The 23,437-nt window shown below is 43.5% G+C and overlaps 1 protein-coding gene and 1 pseudogene across 1 annotated transcript; both read right to left on the bottom strand.

Annotated features, from left to right (window-relative positions):
* Nucleotides 1-8,240: 8,240 nt before the first annotated feature.
* On the bottom strand, nucleotides 8,241-9,160 carry LOC129651487 (interferon tau-1-like). The gene has a single exon (XM_055580184.1). It carries the CDS (start codon nucleotides 8,826-8,828, stop codon nucleotides 8,241-8,243), a length of 588 nt encoding a protein of 195 aa, XP_055436159.1. The 5' UTR covers nucleotides 8,829-9,160.
* Nucleotides 9,161-21,579: 12,419 nt separating this feature from the next.
* LOC129650924 (interferon tau-like) lies at nucleotides 21,580-22,169 on the bottom strand (annotated as a pseudogene).
* Nucleotides 22,170-23,437: the final 1,268 nt, after the last annotated feature.

The raw sequence follows: 23,437 nt of genomic DNA on the forward strand, positions 1-23,437 counted from the left end.
TCATGGACACATCCTTGTTAATTCCTGAATTAAAATTGGGTTACCCTAACAGTTCTCAATTCTACCCAAATAGGAACACCCCAGGCTATTGGTTGGCAACAGTTGTCTTCTCTGAAATAAATCCCTTTATTTGTGGCTGTGTTCTGTTTTACAATGAGACAATGTGGAAGGGATGCAAGTGCAGTTATTATTAAAAGGGAATAATAAATCTAAAGCAAGGCTTTAAATAGGGAAGACAGTACTCAGTGTCATAAAATTTCTCTCTCACATCCATTTTGTGTTTTCATTTAGACACTTTCTATTTGACCCAGAAAATGTAAGGAATCTATTCTAATAATGTGAACAATAAGTGTTTTGTTTTCCCACTAAACTTTGGATTTGTCCCTCAAAATGGATATCAAATAAATGAGAAACTAAGTAATGTCTGAGGTTATGAAGGGATGTAAAGACTTATACACATGTACATACTTATATACACATTTTAATACATAAAAAGAGTCCTTCTCTTTGTGTCAAGAAGAAAATTTTTCCTGGACTCTGTACTGCATTTTTCCTCTCCTTACCTTATACATAGGAGGTCAGAGTCCCTCAGCCCCTCTAGATTTCTGTATTTTGTTTACTGTTTTAATCAGAACAGAGGCTTGTAATTATGAGTGTATGAGCTAATCAGTTGTTTCTGCTCTTTTGAGGACATTCATTCAGGTTCCTGAGGTTACATTACATTTCACTGGGACCACAGGTCATGAGAAATGGAGTGTTTCCTGCCATATCAGTAAACCAGGATGACAAAGTCATCAGTTTCCAGCCCTCCAGGGTGCTCAGGAAGGAGGAATGTACCCCTGGTCTGACAGCTATCAGATTGGAGCCACTCCCTAAGGGAGACCAAGGGAAATCAGGATGTGAAAAATGCAAGGGGTATGGCCCCAGGATAGGTGAGATGCATGAAAAGAATGATTTCAGTGAGCACAGACTCTTGCATCTTCCCATACATAGCAAAGTGCTAAATTCCTTTACTTGAGATATCTGGTTTTCTCTACTTCACAAAAATACTTTTGAGGTTCAGAATACCTGCCCATACTTGCAAACTTCTGTACAACCTGACTCCCCCTCTCCTCCCACCCCCCAGCTCCTTGGAGCACTTCTCTCAGGGTGACTTGAAATACTGTCTCCTGAATTCCCACCAAATAAAACATAACTCTCAACATTTAGGTTGTGGCACTTTTCTTCAAGTCGATAGTCAGCAATAACATACTAGACATCACTGTTACTTTCCACCATTTTTTTATAGTAGATCTATAGTCCAATGGCAACCCACTTCAGTACTCTTGCCTGGGAAATCCCATGGACGGAGGAGCCTGGTAGGCTGCAGTCCCTGGGGTCACTAGGATTTGGACACGACTGAGTGACTTCACTTTCACTTTTCACTTTTATGTACTGGAGAAGGAAATGGCAACCGACTCCAGTGTTCTTGCCTGGAGAATCCTAGGGATGTCAGAGCCTGATGGGCTGCCGTCTATGAGGGTTGCAGAGTTGGACACGACTGAGGCAACTTAGCAGCAGCAGCAGCATAGTCCTCGACAGGCTGTGCTAATACCCCCACCAGGAATCCTGTTTCTTTCCTGTGCACTTAAATTTGGAGATTCTAAACCAAGATAATTAATTATATTTCCAACACTGCCTCACTCACAAGGTAGTTTTCACCTCTAATAGCACGATTCGTCTGAATGACAGTGTCCTTCATGCAAACTCTCTGACACTCACTCGTGAGTGCACGCTTACCGCATCCTGGGAAGTTCAGGATGTACTGTGGAGGGGCCTGTCTCTTTCTCTGTAAAATCATTCATCTTCCAGGATCCCCACCCTCTCCCTGGAATGTTTCTGTGAAGGACCTGAGTTCTCAGTGGTGACCTCCTCTTCTGACCTGTGTCCCCTGGTATCAAGGGTCAGCAGCCAAGATGCTGAGAGCTAAAGTGTGTTTTTGTCTACGTGTGTGTGTGTTAGTTGCTCAGTTGTGTCCGATTCTTTGCATCCGTATGGACTGTAGTCCGCCAGACTTTTGTGTCTATGGGATTTTCCAGGTAAGAATACTACTTAGATGGAGGCATTATCCAATTGTAATAGTTACATCTTTAGTAGGCAATTTCTATTTTGCCACTACAGCTTCTGTCATTCAAACCTTCTTTTAGCTGTTGAACATTTGTTTTCCTCAGAATTTCTGAGTTGGCTATAGGGAATTCAGAGGTGGTGTTATATATTCTTAGAAGCTTGTGTCAGAGAAATCAGTGACTTTTAGTTGTTCATGCGGTACATCGAATGTTGGGCTGACTTGTGTATCCATCTCTGTTTCATGCTGAGAATGCGGAGCCATGAGGCCAGGCTGTGTCAGGGAGAAATAGCCTTGTTTCTTTACTTACTCATGATGTTTGGTTTTAAATTTGAATAACAATAAAAGATTTAAGAACTTATAATTCTATAGTGATTTGCTGGTCGATGTTTGTCTCTCTACTCCTGGCGTACGTTCCATTTCATCCTAGGGTTAATACAAAGGGAAATAAAAGAATGGCAGAGGAGCTTCACTGCATTTTCTGTGATTTTCAAGACTGGATATTTTGTCTCGCATTTGATCTTTCCTAGAAAGCAAAACAGTAGTGTTTGTGGGCAAAAATAAAACGTATATATATATCTGAATGTCATGAAAGTGAAGAAAGATAAGTGACATTTCTGCTGACAAAATGGCAAAGTGCAAGTTAAATCTAAAAAAAGCTCAGCCAAACAGTGGAAGAAGTGTAATATTTAAAGGATGTTAAACAGTCACAAAGACAAGCTGGTGTGCGTGCAAAGTCTCTTCAGTCATGTCTGAGTCTTTAGGACCCAATGAACAGCCTCCCTTGTCCATGGGATTCTCCAGGCAAGAATACTGGACTGGGTTGCCATTTCCTCCTCAGGGGATCTTCCCGACCCAGGGATCAAACCCAGGTCTCTTATGTCTCCTGCAGTGGCAGGTGGGTTCTTTAGCACCAGTGCCACCTGGGAAGCCCCACAAAGACAGCCAGATGAGTCCAAAAATTATCCACGTAGTCTTGCCCCCCAAAGTGTCCCCAAAGTGTTGAAGGAAGAGAGAAAATAACTCAAAACTTACTTAATATACGGGAGAAGGAAATGACAGTCCACTCCAGTTTTCTTGCCTGGAGAATTCCATGGACCAGGAGCCTGTGGGGTACAGTCCATTTCAGTTCAGTTGCTCAGACGTGTCTTAGTCTTGTGACCCCATGGACTGTAGCAAGCCAGGCCTCCCTGTCCATCACCAACTCCCAGAGCTTACTCAAACTCATGACCATTGAGTCGGTAAAGTCATCCAGCCATCTCATCTTCTGTCACCCCCTTCTTGTCCTGCCTTCGATGTTTCCCAGCATCAGGATGTTTTCAAAGCATCAGTTCTTCACATCAGGTGGCCAGAGTATTGGAGTTTCAGCTTCAGCATCAGTCCTTCCAATGAATATTCAGGACGGATTTCCTTTAGGATGGACTGGTGGATTTCTTTGCATTCAGTGGGACTCTCAAGAGTCTTCTCCAACACCACAGTTGAAAAGCATCAATTCTTCAGCAGTCAGCTTTCTTTAAGGTCCAACTCTCACATCCATACGTGACTACTGGAGAAACCATAGTCTTGACTAGATGGACCTTTGTTGGCATAGCGATGCCTCTGCTTTTTAATATGCTGTCTCGGTTGGTTGTAAGTGACATATGTGGTCCACTGGAGAAGGGAATGGCAAACCACTTCAGTATTCTTGCCTTGAGAAACACATGAACAGTATGAAAAGGATACAGTCCGTGGAGTTGCAAATGGGTTGTACTCAACTGAGCAACTGACATGTATTTAACCTAGAAATTAGAGATGTCTGAGAGTGTCAGTTCCTAGGCAGATTGATAAGAAGTCTGGGGTCCCCAAGGACGAGAGAGGGGTCTGGCGCTGTCCAGGAGGATATAGGGTCTGGAGTTCTCAAGGAGGAGAAAAAAACAAACTTTTTTTCAAGATTGCTTTGCCTTAGTCAATAGAACAAGGTATCTTGCTCGAGGATGTGTTTCTCCTTAGCAAGAACCTGCTGACTTAAGATGTACATTGTAGGAGTGAGTGTGATAAGATCTTTCTATTGTTAGTTCTCATCCCATTATCTTAAAATGTATATTGTGGGAGTGGATCTAGTAAGATATGTAAACCTTGAGACTTTCTTTTCATTTATTATAATAACCAGTTTAAAATATATAGCTCCCTCACTAAGGCTAGTGAGCGGGGCTCTGTCCGTCCCCCTTCTGATGTCTATGTCAGAAGCTTTCTCTGTCCCTTTTTATGCTTTAATAAAACCCTGCTATACAAAAGCTCTTGAGTGATCAAGCCTGGTCCCCGGTCCCAAAGCTAAATCTTCTTCTTTGGAGATCAGGAATCCGATCCTTTACTGTAAGCTGTCAGCCCTCTCATCCATTAATTGCAGAGAAGCAATCTAAAGATGAAGTCTGTAACCTGAAGCAGAGATTTGAGAGATCTAGTCTATATTGAAGCCCTTCCCTGCTGCTTGATCAGTAAACCCATACACACACACTCTCTGTCTCTCTCTCTCTCTTCCAGGTTAACTTCCTCATTTACAGTATGCCATTACCTTACTAGTTCTCAATTGGACCCAAGTAGGTACACCACAGGTTATTGGTTGGCAACAACTGTATTCTCTGAAATCCCCTTATTTGTGTCTTGTGCGCTCTTATAGACTTCCCTGATGGCTCAGATGGTAAAGGCGTCTGCCTACAATGCAGGAGATGCTGGTTTGATACCTGGGATGGGAAGATCCCCTGGAGAAGGAAATGGCAACCCACTCTAGTATTCTGCCTGGAGAATCCCATGGACAGAGGAGCATCAGAGGCTACAGTCCATGAGGTCACATAAGTCGGACACGACTAAGTGACTTCTCTCTCTTACTACTGAGTCAAGGTGGAAAGGATGCAAGTGCAGTTATTATTCAAAGGGACATTGAGAATTTTCTCCTGAAGTCAAGGAACTGACAATATACGCTTTAGGAAAGAGTTAATGCACCTTCAAACAGGAGCTATTTCTGCTGATTTCCCTTGTATTTTCCTATCCAGAATGCCATGGTCAAGGCTCCAAGTGTGTTAAAGTAGGTAAAGCAAATGATAAATCTGTAATCTTGGCAGGCTGAGCAGCCTGGAAGCCAGAAAATTATCTTGACATTTCACTCCACACAGCTTCCTTAGGCCAAGACATGTCCTGCCTGAAGCTGGGAGTATTTTCCTCTCTAAAATACGAAAGCTAAGGAAGCAGGCTTTTTCAAGTTATTGGTGTCAGTTCTTTCCAGGAAAGGTCCTCCTTCAGCTCTTGTAACAAGGACATTCATTCCCAAAAATATTCATCTCAAGAAAAACAATAACCACTTATTTAAAAGTTTCTGGAAAGCCTAGAACTTTCCCTCAAACTTGTAAGTGGTAGCTTTGCACTGTCAGGGCTTCCCTTGTGGCTCAGACAGTAAAGAATCTGCCTCCAATGTGGGAGACCCAGGTTTGATCCCTGGGTGGGGAAGGTTCCCTGGAGAAGGAAATGGCAATCCACTCCAGTATTCTGCCTGGAGAATCCCATGGACTCAGGAGCCTGGTGGCCTGTGGTTCGTGGGGTGGCAAAGAGTCGGCACGACCGAGTGACTACGCTTTGCACTCTTAAGGGAAAATCAGCGGCCAGGACCACAAACAGGAAAAAGCTGTATGAATGGCTGCTGCAGGGGAAGGACCAGTGAATCTGGAGAGCACACTGGGAATTGCTACATTGTGAGGAAGTACCGGCATACTTTGTTTTATCCCATTTCCCAGATAATTGCATTTTTTACACATTGAAGGTTTGTGACAACCCCATGTCAAGCAAGTCTGTCAATACCACTTTCAACAGCCCTTGCACACTCACTGTCTTTGTGCCACAGTGCAGTAATTCTCTGAATAGTTCAAACTTTCACCAACAAAATAATTTGAAGGTCCAGTTGATCACTGGTGATTTTTAGCAATAAAGTATTTTTTAAATTAAGGTATATATGTATGGTCAGGCCACTCAGGATGACTGTTCTCTTACTCTCTGTACATCCCCTGCCCCACCAGTACACCCTATGCACATGACTGGCTTTTCTCTGTACTTGTCCCAGGCCCCAAATTTGATCTTTTTTATCAAAGGGGTGGTGAGGAGCGTGTCCCTCTACTGCTTTCCATGATAACTAATGAGCCCATCTGATCTCACCCCTAGGACCGGCACTCTCCTCACCCACATGCCATTCCCTCTTTCCCCATTCCGCACTTCCCCACCCTCTACTCCCCACCCCTCCATTGCTCTCAGAATGAAGCCTGTCACCATGTGTTAATACTTCCCACCCCCAGTGCACCACACATGGTGGGGTGTTGCTCCAGGACCTTGCTTCAGCCATGTAAGTGCCTCCCATGCATCACACCATCCCTGCCTCTGTTCTTGACGGCAGATTCTTTCTTTGGTCTCGAAGCTGGGCAAACATAGGTCTTGTAAGCCTGCAGGGTACAATCCAACAATTGGTGACAGGCAGGACATGGGAGAAACTCCTGTGAGTGCCAAGATAAAGGACGGGGGGATGGAAAGTTATTGGGGGCATCCACTAGCTGTGGGGCCCAAAAGTTGCTGGATGATCCTGATGTGGCTGTCCACTAACCGAGGGGGCCCAAAAGTTGCTGGCGTAATCCCCAAGCTGTAGGGTACTCCTGAGGTGGCCATCCGCTACCATACGGTGCCCAAGAATTGCAGGGGAATCCCAGAAGCAACAGGGAAATCCCTGGGTGGCTGTCCACTAGGGCGTGGGGCCTTTGGGTGGCTGTCCTTGTTGAATGGGGGCTGCCCAGAGGTCTGGAGAACAATGGCCTCTGCTAGCTCTGCTACTGTATCAAAGTGAGCCTTATTTAATTGGTTAAGCCAGCTTTCGGGAAGGAATTGGTATTTACGTGTGCCTTTGCTATGTAAATGATCTACCTGGGCTCTCTGTAACTAATGGTTTGTGATTTTTAAGAGTAAGCAGAAAAATGTGCTTTTAGGTGAACTCTATAGAAATAATTATGTTTAGGTAAAGTCTATCTAAGAACGTCACCCTGGATTTTGGTAACTTGAAACTAAGTTAAGAGAATTCATTGACTTTCTGTGCCGTGTGCTTCATTGTGTTGCACTCTTTGGGACCCCGTGGTCTACAGCCCTCCAGGCTCCTCTGGCCATGGGGATTCTCCAGACAAGAATACTGGAGTGGGTTGTTTAACCCTCCTCCAGGGGATCTGGCCAACCCAGGTCTCTGGCATTGCAGGCAGATTCTTTACCAACTGAACCACCAGGGAAGCCCAGGAATACTTGAGTGGTTAGGTAGCCCATCCCTTCTCAAAGGGATTTTCCTCACCCAGGAATCAAACAGGAGTCTTCAGCTCTGCAGGCCATTCTTTACCAGCTGAGCTACCGGGGAAGCCTTGCAGGCAGCTTAGAAAGATGTATAATATTATTTGTCTTTCCAGCATCATTTGGACCTAAAGCATCCTGTGTGAGGACATTCTTTTCCTTTACTTCTCTTTGCAGTCTTTAGTATAATTGATATAAAATACTACTGTTTTTATGTCCTCTTCTCTGTAAGACTGAGAGTTTCCATGCAGTAGGAACTACATTGGCTTTATTCACTTGTATTCCTTGTGACAATTACACCTTCTGTCACGTAGGTACTCAATGTATATGCATCATATGAATGGAATGAATGAATAAACAAATGTAACCACCCATTCTTTAATAAAGTTTTAAAATGGGGGCGTGGATTTTCACTTTTGAGTAAAGAAACTCATTTCTTTGATTTAGTAAATAGAACAAAGGACAAATTTAATAACACAAAATTATAAACATGTTTTAGAAATTTTAATAGATGTACAAATGAAATGTAACTTTACAAATTTCCTAATATTTTAAGTATGTTAGGTGCAAGAAGGAATACATAAATCAGGAATAGGTAACATCAGGGGAGGTATCACTTAAAGACTCATGCCCCTACAGCTGAATACTTTTATATCTACTTGCTTATTACTGCTGACAAAGTATCGGCTAAAGTAATTCAATGAATTCAGTGGCTGAAGCAGAAATCAGAGTCTTCTGAAATGAACCCAGGTGAGTGTACGAGGGTGATGTGGCATCTTAGTTGGCAAGAGTCATCTCAAGGTGAGTTCAGATCTCCACCCATCTTTCTTAACCTTTTTTGCAAGGTGGTTGATGAAGAGAGGGCTCTCATCATCTCCACTCTGATGATTTCCCAGGCGCAGTCGCTGTATTCATTCTCTTTCAGGAAGACATGGATGCCCTGGAAGTACTTCTTCACGGTCAGAATGGGGCCCATCCTTCCCAGGTCAGAGTCTTTCTCTCCTGTCACCGGGCCCAGGCAGGCGTCCAGGTCCTCCAGCTGCTGTTGGAGTCCAGTGCGGAGCTGCTCCAGGAGGATGGTGTTCCAGGCAGCAGACGAGCGCTCTGTGTGGAAGAGGTTGAAGCACTGCTGGAGCATCTCGTGGAGCACAGAGATAGCCTGATCCTTCTGGAGCTGGTCGCCCTCCACCATCTCCTGAGGAAGACCAAAGTCTTTTCTGTCCTGCAGACAGGGATGAGGGGAGAGTCTGTTCATTCGGGCCAGGAGCCTGAGGTTCTCCCTGGCATCCAGCATGTGTCTCTGAGACAGGTAACAACCAAGAGATTCTGCCGGGCCATAGCTGACCAGCACCAGGGTCATCAGTAGAGAGAGCATGAAGGCCATGGGGAAGATGTGGCTGCTGCTGGGCTGGCTGAGATGGGGTCTGGGTGAACCTTCAGGTAGGTTCTCTGATGATGATCGTTCTAAGCAAGGCTTTTAAATAGGGAAGACGGTACTCATTATCCAAAAATTTCTCTCTCACTTCCTGTTTGTGTTTTCGTTTAGATATTTTCTATTTGACCTAGGGAAATATAGTCAATCTAAACTTTTAATTTTTACAGTAGAAGTTTAATTTTCCCAATAAAATTTGGATTTGTCAATGTAAATGTATATCAATTAAATGAGAAACTAAATAAAGGCTGAAGTTATGTAAGTATGGAAAGACTTATAGATGTGTACATAGTTATTACGTAGAAATTTAGGTATAATATATATAAACATTCCTTTTGTTTATCTTATGTCAGGAACATAATTTTCCGTTGATTCTTAACTGCATTTTTCCCTCCTTATCTTACACATAGGAATGCAGAATCACTCAGGCCATATTGATGTTTGTATTTTCTTTTCTGCCTCACAGAGGATAAGCTTGTAATTAAGGGTGAATGAACTACTCAGTTGTTTCTGTTCTTTTGAGAACATTCATTCAGTTTCCTGAGATTACATTTCACTGGGGCCACAAGATCCCGAGAGTGAAGTATTTCCCGCCATATCAGTAAACCAGGATGACACAGTCATCAAGAGTTTCCAGCCCTCCAGGGCACTCAGGGAGGGGGAATACACCTGTGGGCTCAGTTCAGTTCAGTCATTCAGTCGTGTCCCACTCTTTGTGACCCCATGAATTGCAGCACGCCAGGCCTCCCTGTCCATCACCTACTCCCAGAGTTCACCCAACCTCACGTGCATCAAGTCGGTGATGCCATCCAGCCATCTCATCCTCTGTCGTCCCCTTCTCCTCCTGCCCCCAATCCCTCCCAGCATCAGAGTCTTTTCCAATGAGTCAACTCTTCGCATGTGGTGGCCAAAGTATTGGAGTTTCAGCTTTAGCATCAGTCCTTCCAAAGAACACCCAAGACTGATCTCCTTTAGGATGGACTTGTTGGATCTCCTTGTAGTCCAAGAAACTCTCAAGAGTCTTCTCCAACACCACAGTTCAAAAGCATCAATTCTTTGGCACTCAGCGTTTTTCACAGTCCAACTCTCACATCCATACAGGACCACTGGAAAAACCATAGCCTTGACTAGATGGACCTTTGTTGGCAAAGTAATGTCTCTGCTTTTTAATATGCTATCTGGTTGGTTGTAACTTTCCTTCCAAGGAGTAAGCGTCTTTTAATTTCATGGCTGCAATCAACATCTGCAGTGATTTTGGAGCCCAAAAATATAAAGTCTGACACTGTGTCCCCATCTATCTGCCATGAAGTGATGGGACCAGATGCCATGATCTTCGTTTTCTGAATGTTGAGCTTTAAGCCAACGTTTTCACTCTCCTCTTCACTTTCATCAAGAGGCTTTTTAGTTCCTCTTCACTTTCTGCCATAAGGGTGGTGTCATCTGCATATCTGAGGTTATTGATATTTCTCCAGAGATTCTTGATTCCGGCTTGTGCTTCTTGCAGCCCAGCGTTTCTCATGCTGTACTCTGCGTATAAGATAAATAAGCAGGGTGACAATATACAGCCTTGACGTACTCTTTTCCTATTTGGAACTAGTCTATTGTTCCATGTCCAGTTCTAACTGTTGCTTCCTGACCTGCATATAGATTTCTCAATAGGCAGGTCAGCTGGTCTAGTATTCCCATCTCTTTCAGAATTTTCCACAGTTTATTGTGATCCACACAGTCAAAGGCTTTGGCATAGTCAATAAAGGAGAAATAAATGTTTTTCTGGAACTCTCTTCCTTTTTCCATGATGGGAATTTGGTTGTTGGCCATTTGATCTTTGGTTCCTCTGCCTTTTCAACAGCTACCAAATTGCAGCTGCTCTCTAAGGTGAGCGCAAGGCAACTCAGGATGTGAAAAAAGTGCAAGATGCAAGAAAATGCAAGGAAAAATGCCCCAGGAGAGCTGAGATTCAGGAAAGGAATGTTTTCAGTGAGCCCAGACACTTGCCTCTTCCCACACAAAGGAAAAGTGCTAAGTTCCCTAACTTAAGATAGCTGCTTTTCTTAAATTCTCAAAAATACTTTGATGTTCAGACTACCTCCCCTTTCTTGCAAACTCCTATATAACCTGACTCTTCCCCTCTCCTCCTTGGAGCAATCTCTCAGGGTGAATTTATATACTGCCTCCCCAATTCCCATCAAATAAAGCATAACTTTCAACTTTTAGGCTGTCATTATTTCTTTATGTTTTTTAAATTAACTTATTTATTTTAATTGGAGGCTACTTACTTTACAATATTGTATGGGTTTTGCCATACATTGACATGAATCACCCATGGGCGTACACGTGTCCCCCATCCTGAACACCCCTCCCGCCACCCTCTCTGTCCCATTCCCTCAGTGTGGTCCCAGCGCACCAGCCCTGAGCGCCTTGTCGCATTCATCGCACTGGGACTGGCGATCTACTTCACATACGGTAAATTACATATTTCAATGCTATTCTCTCAAATCATCCCACCCTCACCTTCTCGCACGGAGTCCAAAATTCTGTTCCTTGCATCTATGTCTCTTTTGCTGTTTTTCTTTCTGACTTACTTCACTGTGTATAATAGGCTTCAGATCAACAGTCAGGAACAATATACAAGACATGATGGTTTCTTTCAACCTGCTTTTTATGGTAGATCTATAGTCTTCCACAGGCTGTGCCAATACCCCCACCAGTAATCCTGCTTCTTTTCTGGTGCATGTATGTTGAAGATTCTAATTCCAAGATAATTAATTGCCTTTCCAGCACCACTCACTCACAAGGTGGTTATCACCTCTAGTAGCACTTTTCCTCTGGAATAACAGTGTCCTCAACCAAACTCTCTGAGCCTCACCCATGAGGGCAGGCTAACTGCATCCTGAGAACTTCAGAATTCTACTGTGGAGGGACTTGTCTCTTTGTTTGCAAAATCATTCATCTTCCAGCATCCCCACCCTCTCCCATGCAGTGTTTGTGTGAAGGAAGGGAGTTCTCAGTGATGACCTCCTCTTCTCCTGATCCATGTCCCCAGTTATCAAGTGTCAGCACCCCTCAGATGCTGAGAGCTAAAGTGTGGAAAGCTAAGTAGGTGGAGGCATTATCCAATGGCAATTGTTACACCTTTGGTAGACAATTTTTATTTTGCCACTACAACTTTTATCATTCAAGTCTTTTACTTAAAGTGTTCAAGATATGTTTTGCTCAGAATTTCTGCGTCGGGTATAGAGAATTCAGTGATGATGTAATGTAATATCAAAAGCTTCTGTCCCAGAAATCAGTGCCCTTCAGTTGTTCATTCAGTCTACATCTTTCTGTTGGGCTGTCTTGTTGATCCATCTCTGTCTTGTGCTCAGAATGCAAAGCAGCGAGGCCCAGGCTATGTCAGGGAGTCACAGCCTTGTTTCTATACTTATTCTTGATGTTTTGTTTTAAATTTAAAGAACAGCAAAAAAAATTTAAGAACTTATTTTTTGCATATTGATTTACTGGCCAGTTTGTCTCTCTCCTGCTGCGTTCCTTTACATTTCATCCTAGGGTTAATGAAAAAGGAAGGAAAAGAATGGCAGAGGGCGTCACCATATTTTCTGTGATTTTTAAGACGAGAGATTTTTTGTTTCTCATGTCAACTTTCCTGAAAGACAAAACTTGATGGCTGTTTGTGGACAAAAATAAAACAAATATAATTTTGAAGTCCATGACAGAGAATATAGACAAATGTCTTTTTTGCTGGCGCTATGGCAAAGTGTAAGTTAAATCTAAAGAAGGTCAACCAAAAAATGGAAGGAATCATAATATTTGAAAGTTGTCAAACAGTCTCAAAGACAGCCATGTGCACGTGCTAAGTCGCTTCAGTCATGTCTGTCTCTTTGTGACCCTGTGGACAGGCTCCCCTGTCCATGGGATTCTCCAGGCAAGAATACCTGAGTGGGTTACCATTTCCTCTTCCAGGGAATGCTCCTGACCCAGGCATCAAAGCCTGGTCTTCATGTCTCCTGGATTGGCAGGCAGGTTCTTTACCACTGGTGTCACCTGGGAAGCCTCCACAAAGATGGCCATGTGAGACCAAAAACTGTACATGTAGTCGTGCCCCCAAAAGGGGCCCCAAATGCTGAAGGAAGAAGAAAAGGAACAACACTTCTTTAACACATGAATTAGCGAGCCCTCTCCTTTGTCAGTTGGAGAGAAGCAATCTAAAGACAAGTCTGTAAATTGAGGCAGAGATTTGATAGATCTAGGCTAAGTTGAAGCCCTTCTCCACTCTCTAAGCAAACGCACGCACACACACAGGCATGCACACACACGCACATGCACATCATGGTTAATTCCTGAATTACAATTAGATTTCTTTAATAGTTCTCAATTCTACCTAAATAGACACATCCCAGGCTATTGGTTGGCACAGTTGTGTTCTCTGAAATCCCTTTATTTGTGTCTGTGTTCTCTCTTACTCCCGAGGATAATGGAAGGGATGCAAGTGCAGTTATTATTCAAAGGGAATAGTAAACTTAAAGCAAGGCTTTAAATAGGGAAGACAGTACTCATTTTCAGAAGTTTTCTCTCTCACGTCCATTTTGTGTTTTCATTTAGACATTTTCTATTTGACCCAGAAAATGTAATGAATCTATAGTTTTAATTCTTACAATAGAAGTTCAGGTTTCCCCCTAAACCTTGGATTTGTCACTCCAAATGGATATCATATACATGAGAAACTAAATAAAAGTTGACATTATCTAGGGATGTAAAGACTTATACACATGTACATACTTAAGTACACATATTTAATATATGTAAAGATTCCTTTTCTTTGTGTCAGGAACAAAATTTTTCCTTGACTCTGAAGTGCATTTTTTCTCTCCTTACCTTATACATAGGTCAGAGTCCCTCAGCTCCTATAGGTTTCTGTATTTTGTTTTCTATTTTAATCAAAGCAGAGGCTTATGAGTATTATTAGTGCATGAGCTAATCGGGTGTTTCTGTTCTTTTGAGAACATTCATTCAGGTTCCTGAGGTTTCATTTCACGGGACCACAGGAGATGAGGAATGGGGTGTTTCCCGCCATATCAGTAAACCAGGATGACATAGTCATCAGAGTTTCCAGCCACACTGGCAACCCACTCCAGTACTCTTGCCTGGAAAATCCCAGGGATGGAGGAGCCTGGTGGGCTGCAGTCCATGGGGTCGCAAGGAGTCGGACACGACTGAGCGATGTCACTTTCACCTTTCACATTCATGCATTGGAGATGGAATGGCAACCCACTTCAGTGTTCTTGCCTGGAGAATCCCAGGGATAGGGGAGCCTGGTGGGCTGCTGTCTATGGGGTCACACAGAGTCGGACACGACTAAAGCGACTTTGCATGGTGCTCAGGAAGGAGGAATATACCCGTGGTCTGACAGCTATCAGATTGCCGCCACTCCCTAAGGTGAACCCAAAGGAACTCAGGATGTGAAAAATGCAAGGCTCATGGCCCCAGGATAGGTAAGGTGCATGAACAGAATGATTTCAGTGAACTCAGACTCTTGCATCTTCCCATACATAGCAAAGTGCTAAATTCCTTAATTTGAGATATCTGGTTTTCTCTACTTCAGAAAAATACCTTTGAGGTTCAAACTACCTGCCCTTTCTTGCAAACTTCTATACAACCTGGCCTCTACCCCCAGTTCCTTGGAGCGCTTCTCTCCGGGTGACTTGAAACACTGTCTCCTGAATTCCTACCAAATAAAACATAACTCTCGACTTTTAGGTTGTGACTTTTTCTTCAAGTTGACAGTCAGGAATAATATACTAGACATCACTGTTTCCACCTTTTTTTTTTTTTTTTTATGGTAGATCTATAGTCCTCTACAGACTGTGTCAATACCCCACCAGGAATCCTAGTTCTTTCTAGTGCACTTAAATGTGAAGATTCTAAACAAAGTTAATTAATTGTATTTCCAACACTGCCTCACTTACAAGGTATAGTTTTCACCTCTAATAGCACTTTTCATCTGGAATGACAGTGTCCTCAGCCCAGACTCTCTGGAACTCACTCGTGTGGGCAGGCTTACCACATCCTGAACTTCAGAATTCTACTGTGGAGGGAGCTTGTCTCTTTGTTTGCAAAATCATTCATTTTCCAGGGTCCCTACTCTCCCTAGAGTGTTCCTGTGAAGGACCCGAGTTCTCAGTAATGACCTTTTCTGACCTGTGTCCCCAGGTATCAAGGGTCAGCAGTCCTCCGATAGTGAGAGATAAAGTGTGTTTCTGTCTATGTAGGTGGAGGCATGATCCAATTGCAATAGTTACACCTTTAGTAGGCAATTTTTATTTTGCCACTACAGCTTTTATCGCTCAACTCTTTTACTTAAAGTGTTGAACATTTGTTTATCTCAGAATTTCTGAGTTGGTTATAGGGAATTCAGTGATGGTGTTATGTACTAATAGAAGCATAAAAGTGATGGGAAAAAGTGACCTTTACTTGTTCATGCGGTACATCCGTCTGTTGGGCTGACTTGTCTTTCCATTTCTGTCTCATGCTCAGAATGCAGAGCCATGAGGCCCAGGCTGTGTGAGGGAGAAATAGCTTTGTTTCTTTACAAACTCATGATGTTTCATTTTAAATTTAAATAACAACAAAAGATTTAGGACTTATATTTTACATAGTGATTTGCTGGTCGGTGTTTGCTTCTCTCCTCCTGGGTTGGTTCCATTTCATCCTCGGTTAATACAAAGGGAAATAAAAGAATGGCAGAGGGGCTTCACCTCATTTTCTGTGATCTTCAAGACTTGAGATATTTTGTTTCTTCTTTCAACTTACTTAGAAAGCATAACTATAGTTGTTTGTGGAGAAAATAAAACATTTGTATATCTGAACATAAAACATATGTATATCTGTCATGAAAGTGAAGAAAGATAAGTGACTTTTCAGCTGACAAAATAGCAACATGTAAGTTAAATCTAAAAAAAGCTCAGCCAAACAGTGGAAGAATCATACTATTTGAAGGATGTTAAACAGTCACAAGACAGTCATGTGTGCCTGCTGAGTTGCTTCAGTCATGTCTGACTCTTTGAGACCCAGTGGACAGCCTCTCTCGTCCGTGGGATTCTTCATGCAAGAGTACTGGAGTGGGTTGCCATTTCCTCCTCCGGAGGATCTTCCTGACCCAGGGATCAAACCCAGGTCTCTTATGTCTCCTGCAGTGGCAGGTGGGTTCTTTAGCACCAGTGCCACCTGGGGAGCCCCCACAAAGACAGCCAGATGAGTCCAAAAATTATCCACGTAGTCTTGCCCCAAAAGTGTCCCCAAAGTGTTGAAGAAAGAAAGAAAAAAAAAGAACAAAAGTTACTTAACATACAGGAGAAGGAAATGACAATCCGCTCCAGTTTTCTTGTCTGGAGAATTCCATGAACCGAGGAGCCCAGCAGGTACAGTCCATTTCAGTTCAGTCACTCAGTCGTGTCTGACTTATTGTAACCCTATGGACTGCAGCACGCCAGGCTTCCCTGTCCATCACCAACTCCAAGAATTGACTCAAACTCATGTCCATGGAATCGGTGATACCATCCAACTATTTCATCCTCTGTCATCCCCTTCTCCTCCCACCTTCAATCTTTCCCAGCATCAGGATCTTTTCCAAGGAGTCAGTTCTTCGCATCAGGTAGCCAAAGTATTGGAGTTTCAGCTTCAGCATCAGTCCTTCCAATGAATATTCAGGATTGATTTCTTTAGGTTAGACTGGCTGAATCTCCTTGCAGTCCAAGGGACTCTCAAGAGTTTTCTCCAATAGCCCAGTTCAAAAGCATCAATTCTTCGGCACTCAGCTTTCTTTATGGTCTAACTATCACATCCATACTTGACCTCTGGAAAAACCATAGCTTTGACTAGATGGACTTTTGTTGCCAAAGGAATGTCCCTGCTGTTTGAAATGCTGTCTAGGTTGGTCATAAGTGACAAAATGTGGTCCACTGGAGAAGGAGTGGCAAACCACTTCAATATTCTTGCCTTGAGAAAAAACTTTCCCTTTGTATAGTCCACGGAGTTGCAAAAGAGTCATACTCAAATGAGCAACTGACATGTGTTTCACCTAAAAATTAAAGATCTCTGAGTGTGTCAATTCCCAGGTAGATTGATAAGAAGTCTGGCGTCCCCAAGAACAAGAGAGCAGTTTGGGGCTCTCCAGGTGGAGATAGGGTTTGGAGTTCTCAAGGAGGAGAAAAGAACAAACTTTTTTCCTACATTGCTGTGTCTTAGTTTGGAGAAGGCAATGGCACCCCACTCCAGTACTCTTGCCTGGAAAATCCCATGGACAGAGGAGCCTGGTAGGCTGCAGTCCATGGCGTCGCTAAGAGTCGGACACGACTGAGGGACTTCACTTTGACTTTCACTTGCATGCATTGGAGGAGGAAATGGCAACCCACTCCAGTGTTCTTGCCTGGAGAATCCCATGGACAGAGGAGCCTGGTGGGCTGCCATCTATGGGGTGGCACAGAGTCGGACACGACTGAAGCGACTTAGCAGCAGCAGTGTCTTAGTCAATAGAACAATGTATCTTGCTTGAGGATATGTTTCTCTGTAACTAGAACCTTGTGACTTATCTTAAGATGTATATTATTGGAGTGGGTCTGGTAAGATCTTTCTATTGTTAGTTCTAATCTCATTATCTTAAAATGTATTTGGTGGGAGTTTGTCTAGTAAGATCTTTAAACTTTGAGACATTCTTTTGATTTATTCTAATGACCAATTAAAAAAGTATATAGCTCCCTCCCTAAGGCTAGTGAGTGGGGCACTCTCCATCCCCCTTCTGATGTCTATGTCAGAAGCTTTCTCTCTTTTTATACTTTAATGAAACTCTGCTATACAAAAGCTCTTGAGTGATCAGCATGGTTGCTGCTTCCGGAGCTAAATCTTCAGAAATCAGGAATCCGACATTGTTCACCATAAGCTATCAGCCCTCCCATCCCTCAATTGGAGAGAAGCAATCTAAAGACGCAGTCTGTAACCTGAAGTGGAGATTTGAGAGATCTAGTCTATATTGAAGCCATTCCCTACTACTTGATCAGTACACGCGCACACACACACACACACACACACACACACACACTCGCTCTCTCTTCCTGGTTTACTTCCTCAATTACTGTAGTTCATTACCTTACTAGTTCTCAATTCTACCCAAGTAGGTACTCCCCAGGATATTGATTGCCAACAATTGTATTTTCTGAAATAGCCTCATTGGTGTCTGTGTTCTCTCTTACTACTGAGTCAAGGTGGAAGGTGGATGCAAGTGCAGTTATTATTCAAAGGGACATTGAGAGTTTTCTCCTGAAGTCAAGCAACAAACAATGTACTGCTTAAGAAAGAGTTAATGCCCCTTCAAACAAGAGCTATTTCCTCTGATTCCCCTTGCATTTCCCTACCCAGAATGCCATGGTCAAGGCTCCAAGGGTGTTTAAAGTAGGTAAAGCAAATGATGAATGTGCAACCTTGGCCAGATGAGCAGCCTGGAAGTGAGAAACACCTCCTGACCTTTCTCTGCACGCAGCTTCCTTAGGCCAAGACATGCCCTGCCTGAAGCTGGGAGTATTTTCCTCTCTAAAATATGAAAGCTAAGGAAGAAAGCTTTCTCAAGTTATTGGTGTCAGTTCTTTCCAGGAAAGATCCTCCCCTAGCTCTGAAGAAAATGCTAATAAGAAGGCAGACTTCTGCCTAGAAGAGCAAGAAGCCTGTTCTACAGACTTGATCAGTGTCCTAGTCCATCTGGGCCAGTAGGTGGCACACTTCCTCTGTAATTATTTTTAATAGCCTCAAGAGGAAAAGGGATCCTGCTTTCTAGTTCATTTTGGCCAAGGCTGTTGTTACAGTATTGTAACAAGGACATTCTCTCATTCCCAAAAGTATTCATCTCAAGAAAAACAATAACCTCTTACATAAGAGTTTCTGAAAAGCCTAGAACTTTGACTCAAACTTAAGTGGTGGCTTTGCACTGTCAGGGCTTCCCTTGTGGCTCAGACAGTAAAGAATCTGCCTCCAATGTGGGAGACCCAGGTATGATCCCTGGGTGGGGAAGATCCCCTGGAGAAGGAAATGGCAATCCACTCCAGTATTCTGCCTGGAGAATCCCATGGACAGAGGAGCCTGGTGGGCTATGGTTCACGGGGTGGCAAAGAATCGACACGACTGAGTGACTATGCTTTGCACTCTTAAGGGGAAATCGGTGGCCAGAAGCACAAAGAAACAGGGAAGAGCTGTATGAATGGCTGGTGCAGGGCAGGCCCGAGTGAATCTGGAGAGCATACAGGGAATTGCTACTTTGTGAGGAAATACCGGCATCCTTTGTTTTATCCCATTTTCCAGGTAATTGCATTTTTTACACATTGAAGGTTTGTGACAACCCTGTGTCAGGCAAGTCTATCAATGCCATTTTCAAAAGCCCTTGCACACTCACTGTCTTTGTACCACACTGCAGTAATTCTCAGGATAGTTCAAACCTTTACCAGCAAAAAACTCCGAAGGCCCGGATGATCACTGGTGATTTTTCGCAATAAGTTATGTATGGTCAGGCCACTCAGGATGACTGTTTTCTTACTATCTGTACATCCTCTACCCACCAGTACACCTTATGCATGTGACTGGCTTTTCTCTGTACTTGTCCCAGGCCCCAGATTTGATCTCTTTTGTCAAAGGGGTGGTGAGGGGCGTGTCCCTCTACTGCTTTCCATGATAACTAATGGGCCCAACTGATCTCACCCCTAGGACCGGCACTCTCCACCCCCACGCGCCTCTCCCTCCTTTCCTATTCCCCACTTCCCCACCCTCTACTCCCCACCCCTCCATTGCTCTCAGAATGAAGCCTGTCACCATGTATTAATACTTCCCACTCCCAGTGCACCACACGTGATGGGGTGTTGCTCCAGGACCTTGCTTCATGTCCTGGGGCAGCACATGTAAGTGCCTCCCATCCATTAACCATCCCTGCCTCTGTTCTTGATGGCAGATTCTTTCTTTGGTCTCAAAGCTGGGCAAACATAGGTCTTGTAAGCCTGCAGGGTACAACCCAACAATCAGTGGCAGCCAGGAGATGGCAGAAACTCCCGTGAGTGCCAAGAGACAGGATGGGGAAAGGAAAGTTATTAGGGGCATCCAGTAGCACATGGGGCCCAAAAGTTGCTGGGTGATCCTGAGGTGGCTCTCCACTAACCAAGGGGGCCCAAAAGTTGCTGGCTGTAATCCCCAAGCTGTAAGGTACTCCTGAGGTGGCCATCCACTACCATAGGGTGCCCAAGAATTGCAGGGGGAATCCCAGAAGCAACAGGGAAATCCCTGGGTGGCTGTCCACTAGGACGTGGGGCCTTTGGGTGGCTGTCCTTATTGAATGGGGGCTGCCCAGAGGTCTGGAGAACAATGGCCTCTGCTAGTTCTGCTACTGTATCAAAGACAGCATTTTGTAATTCGTTAAGCCAGCTGTCTGGAAGGAATTGGTATTTCTCTTGTGCCTTTGCCATGTAAGTGATCTACCTGGCTCTCTGGAACTTTAATGGTCTCTGATCTCTTAGAGTAAGGAACAAAAAAGAGCTTTTAGGTAAACTCTATAGAAATAATTATGTTTTAGGTAACATCTATCTAAAATAGTCTCTCCAGATTTTGGTAACTTGAAACTAAGTAAAGAGAATTCATTGACTTTCTGTACTGTGTGGTTCATTGTGGCGGCCTCTTTGGGACCCATGGGCTATAGCCTACCAGGCTCTTCTGTCCATGGGGATTCTCCAGACAAGAATACTGGAGTGGGTAGCCCAGCCCTCTTCCAGGGGATCGTCCCAACCCAGGTCTCCTGCATTGCAGGCAGATTCTTTAGCAACTGAACCACCAGGGAAGCCCAAGAATACTGGAGTGGGTAGGTAGCCTATCCCGTCTTCAGGGGATCTTCTGACCCAGGAACCAAACCAGGGTCTCCTGCTCTGCAGGTGGATTCTTTACCAGCTGAGCTACCAGGGAAGCCCTGCAGGCAGCTTAGAAAGATATATAATATTATTTGTCTTTCCAGTATCATATGTACCTAACGCTTCCCATGTGAGAACATTCTTTCCTTTACTTCTCTTTGCAGTCTTTAATATAATTGAAATAAAATAATACTGTTTTTATGTCCTCTTCTCTGTAAGTCTGAGAGTTTCCATGCAGTAGGAACTACATTTGCTTTATTCACATGTATTCCTTGATGAGAATTACACAGTCTGTCACTTAGGGACTAAATATATATGTATAATATGAATGGAATGAATGAATGAAAAAATGTAACCACACATTGTTTAATAAAATGTTAAATGGAGGTTTGGATTTAATTTTTGAGTAAAGAAACTCATTTTCTTTCATAAGAATTTAATAAATAGAACAAAGTACAAAATTAATAACATGAGATGGTAAACATGTTTTAGAAATTTTAATATGATTTATAGATGAATTGTAATTTTACAAGTATTTTAAGTATGTTAGATGCAGGAAGGAATAAGTAAATCAGCAACGGATAACATCAGGGCCGGCATGACTTTAGGACTCATGCCCCTACACCTAAATACTTTTATATCTACTTTTTATTACTACTGACAAAGTATCGGCTCAAGTAATTCAATGAATTTGGTGGCTAAGGCAGAAATCAGTCGACTGAAAAGAACACAGGTGAGTGTACGAGGGTGATGTGGCATCTTAGTCGGTGAGAGTCATCTCAAGCTGAGTTCAGATCTCCATCCATCTTTCCTAACCTTTGTTACAAGCTGCTTGATGAAGAGAGTGCTCCATCGTCTCCACTCTTGATGATTTCCCAGGTGCAGTCACTGTATTCTTTCTCTTTCAGGTAGACATGGATTCCATGGAAGTACCTCTTCAAGAGCAGAGTGGGGCTTATCCTTCCCAGGGCATAGTAGTCTTCCTGTCCCATCACCTGCCCCAGGCAGGTGTCCAGGTTGTCCGGTTGCTGTTGGAGTCCAAGCGGTGTTGCTCCAGGAGGGTGCTGTTCCAGGCAGCAGACGAGCACTCTGTGTGGAAGAGGTTGAAGCTCTGCTGGAGCATCTCGTGGAGCACAAAAATGGCCTGGGCCTCCTGGAGCTGGTCACCCTCCACCATCTCCTGGGGAAAACCGAAGCCTTTTCTGTGCTACAGACAGGAGTGAGGGGAGAGTCTGCTCATTTGGCCCAGGAGCCTGAAGGTTCTGCTTGAAACCAGCACGTGGTTCTGAGACAGATCACAGCCCAGAGATCCTCCCAGGCTGTAGCTGACCAGCACCAGGGCCATCAGTAGAGAGAACACGAAATCCATGGGGAAGATGAGGCTGCTGCTGGGCTGGCTGAGACGGCATCTGGTGGAACCTTGGAGGTAGGGTGTCTGATGATAATCTTTCTAAGCAAGGCTTTTAAGTAGGGAAGACGGTTCTCATTGTCTTAAATTTCTGTCTCACTTCCCCGGTGTGTTTTCATTTAGATATTTTCTATTTGACCTAGAAAATGTAGTCAATCTAAACTCTTAATTTTTTTCATAGAAGGTTAATTTTCCCAATTAAGTTTGGATTTGTCAAAGCAAATGTGTATCAGTTAAATGAGAAATTAAAGAAAGGCTGAAATTATGTTAGTATATAAAGATTTATAGAGGTGTACATACTTATTATGTACACATTTAAGTATAATATATATAAACATTCCTTTTGTTTGTGCTATGTCAAAACAAAATTTTTCCTTGATTCTTAAGTGCATTCCCCCCACCCCCCCTTATCTTACTCATAGGAATTCAGAGTCACTCAGGCCATATTGGTTTCTGTAGTTTGTTTTCTGTTTCACAGAGCAGAGGCCTGTAATTAAGAGTGAATGAACTACTGAGTTGTTTCTGTTCTTTTGAGAACATTCATTCAGGTTCCTGAGATTACGTTTCATTGGGGCCACAAGATCTTGAGGAGTGGAGTATCTCCTGCCAGATCAGTAAACTAGGATGACACAGTCCTCAAGAGTTTCCAGCCCTCCAGGGCTCTCAGGAAGGGGGAACACACCTGTGGGCTGACAGCTCCCAAATTGCAGCTACTCCCTAAGGTGAGCCCAAGGCAACTCAGGAAGTGAAAAAATGCCAGATGCAAGAAAATGCAAGGAAAAATGCCCCAGGAGAGCTGAGATTCAGGAAAGGAATGTTTTCAGTGAGCCCAGACACTTGCCTCTTCCCATACAAAGGAAAAGTGCTAAATTCCTTAACTTGAGATAGCTGGTTTTCTTTAATTCACAAAACTACTTTGATGTTCAGACTACCTCCCCTTTCTTGCAAACTCCTATATAACCTAACTCTTCCCCTCAGCTCCTTGGAGCAATTCCCTCAGGGTGACTTGAGATACTGTCTTCTGAATTCCCACTAAATAAAGCATAACTGTCAACTTTTAGGTTGTCACTATTTCTTTCTTTTTTTAATTAACTTATTTAATTGGAAGCTAATTACTTTACAATATTGTGGTGGTTTTTGTCATACATTGACATGAATCACCCATGGATGTACATGTGTCCCCATCCTGAACTCCCCTCCCACCTCCCTCCCTGTCCCATCCCTCAGTG

Source organism: Bubalus kerabau, chromosome 4 (genome assembly GCF_029407905.1).
Source record: "Bubalus kerabau isolate K-KA32 ecotype Philippines breed swamp buffalo chromosome 4, PCC_UOA_SB_1v2, whole genome shotgun sequence".
NCBI lineage: Eukaryota > Metazoa > Chordata > Mammalia > Artiodactyla > Bovidae > Bubalus > Bubalus kerabau.

Excerpts from the sequence above, each read along its gene's own strand:
- LOC129651487 (XM_055580184.1), bottom strand. The coding sequence starts at position 8,828 with ATGGCCTTCATGCTCTCTCTACTGATGACCCTGGTGCTGGTCAGCTAT.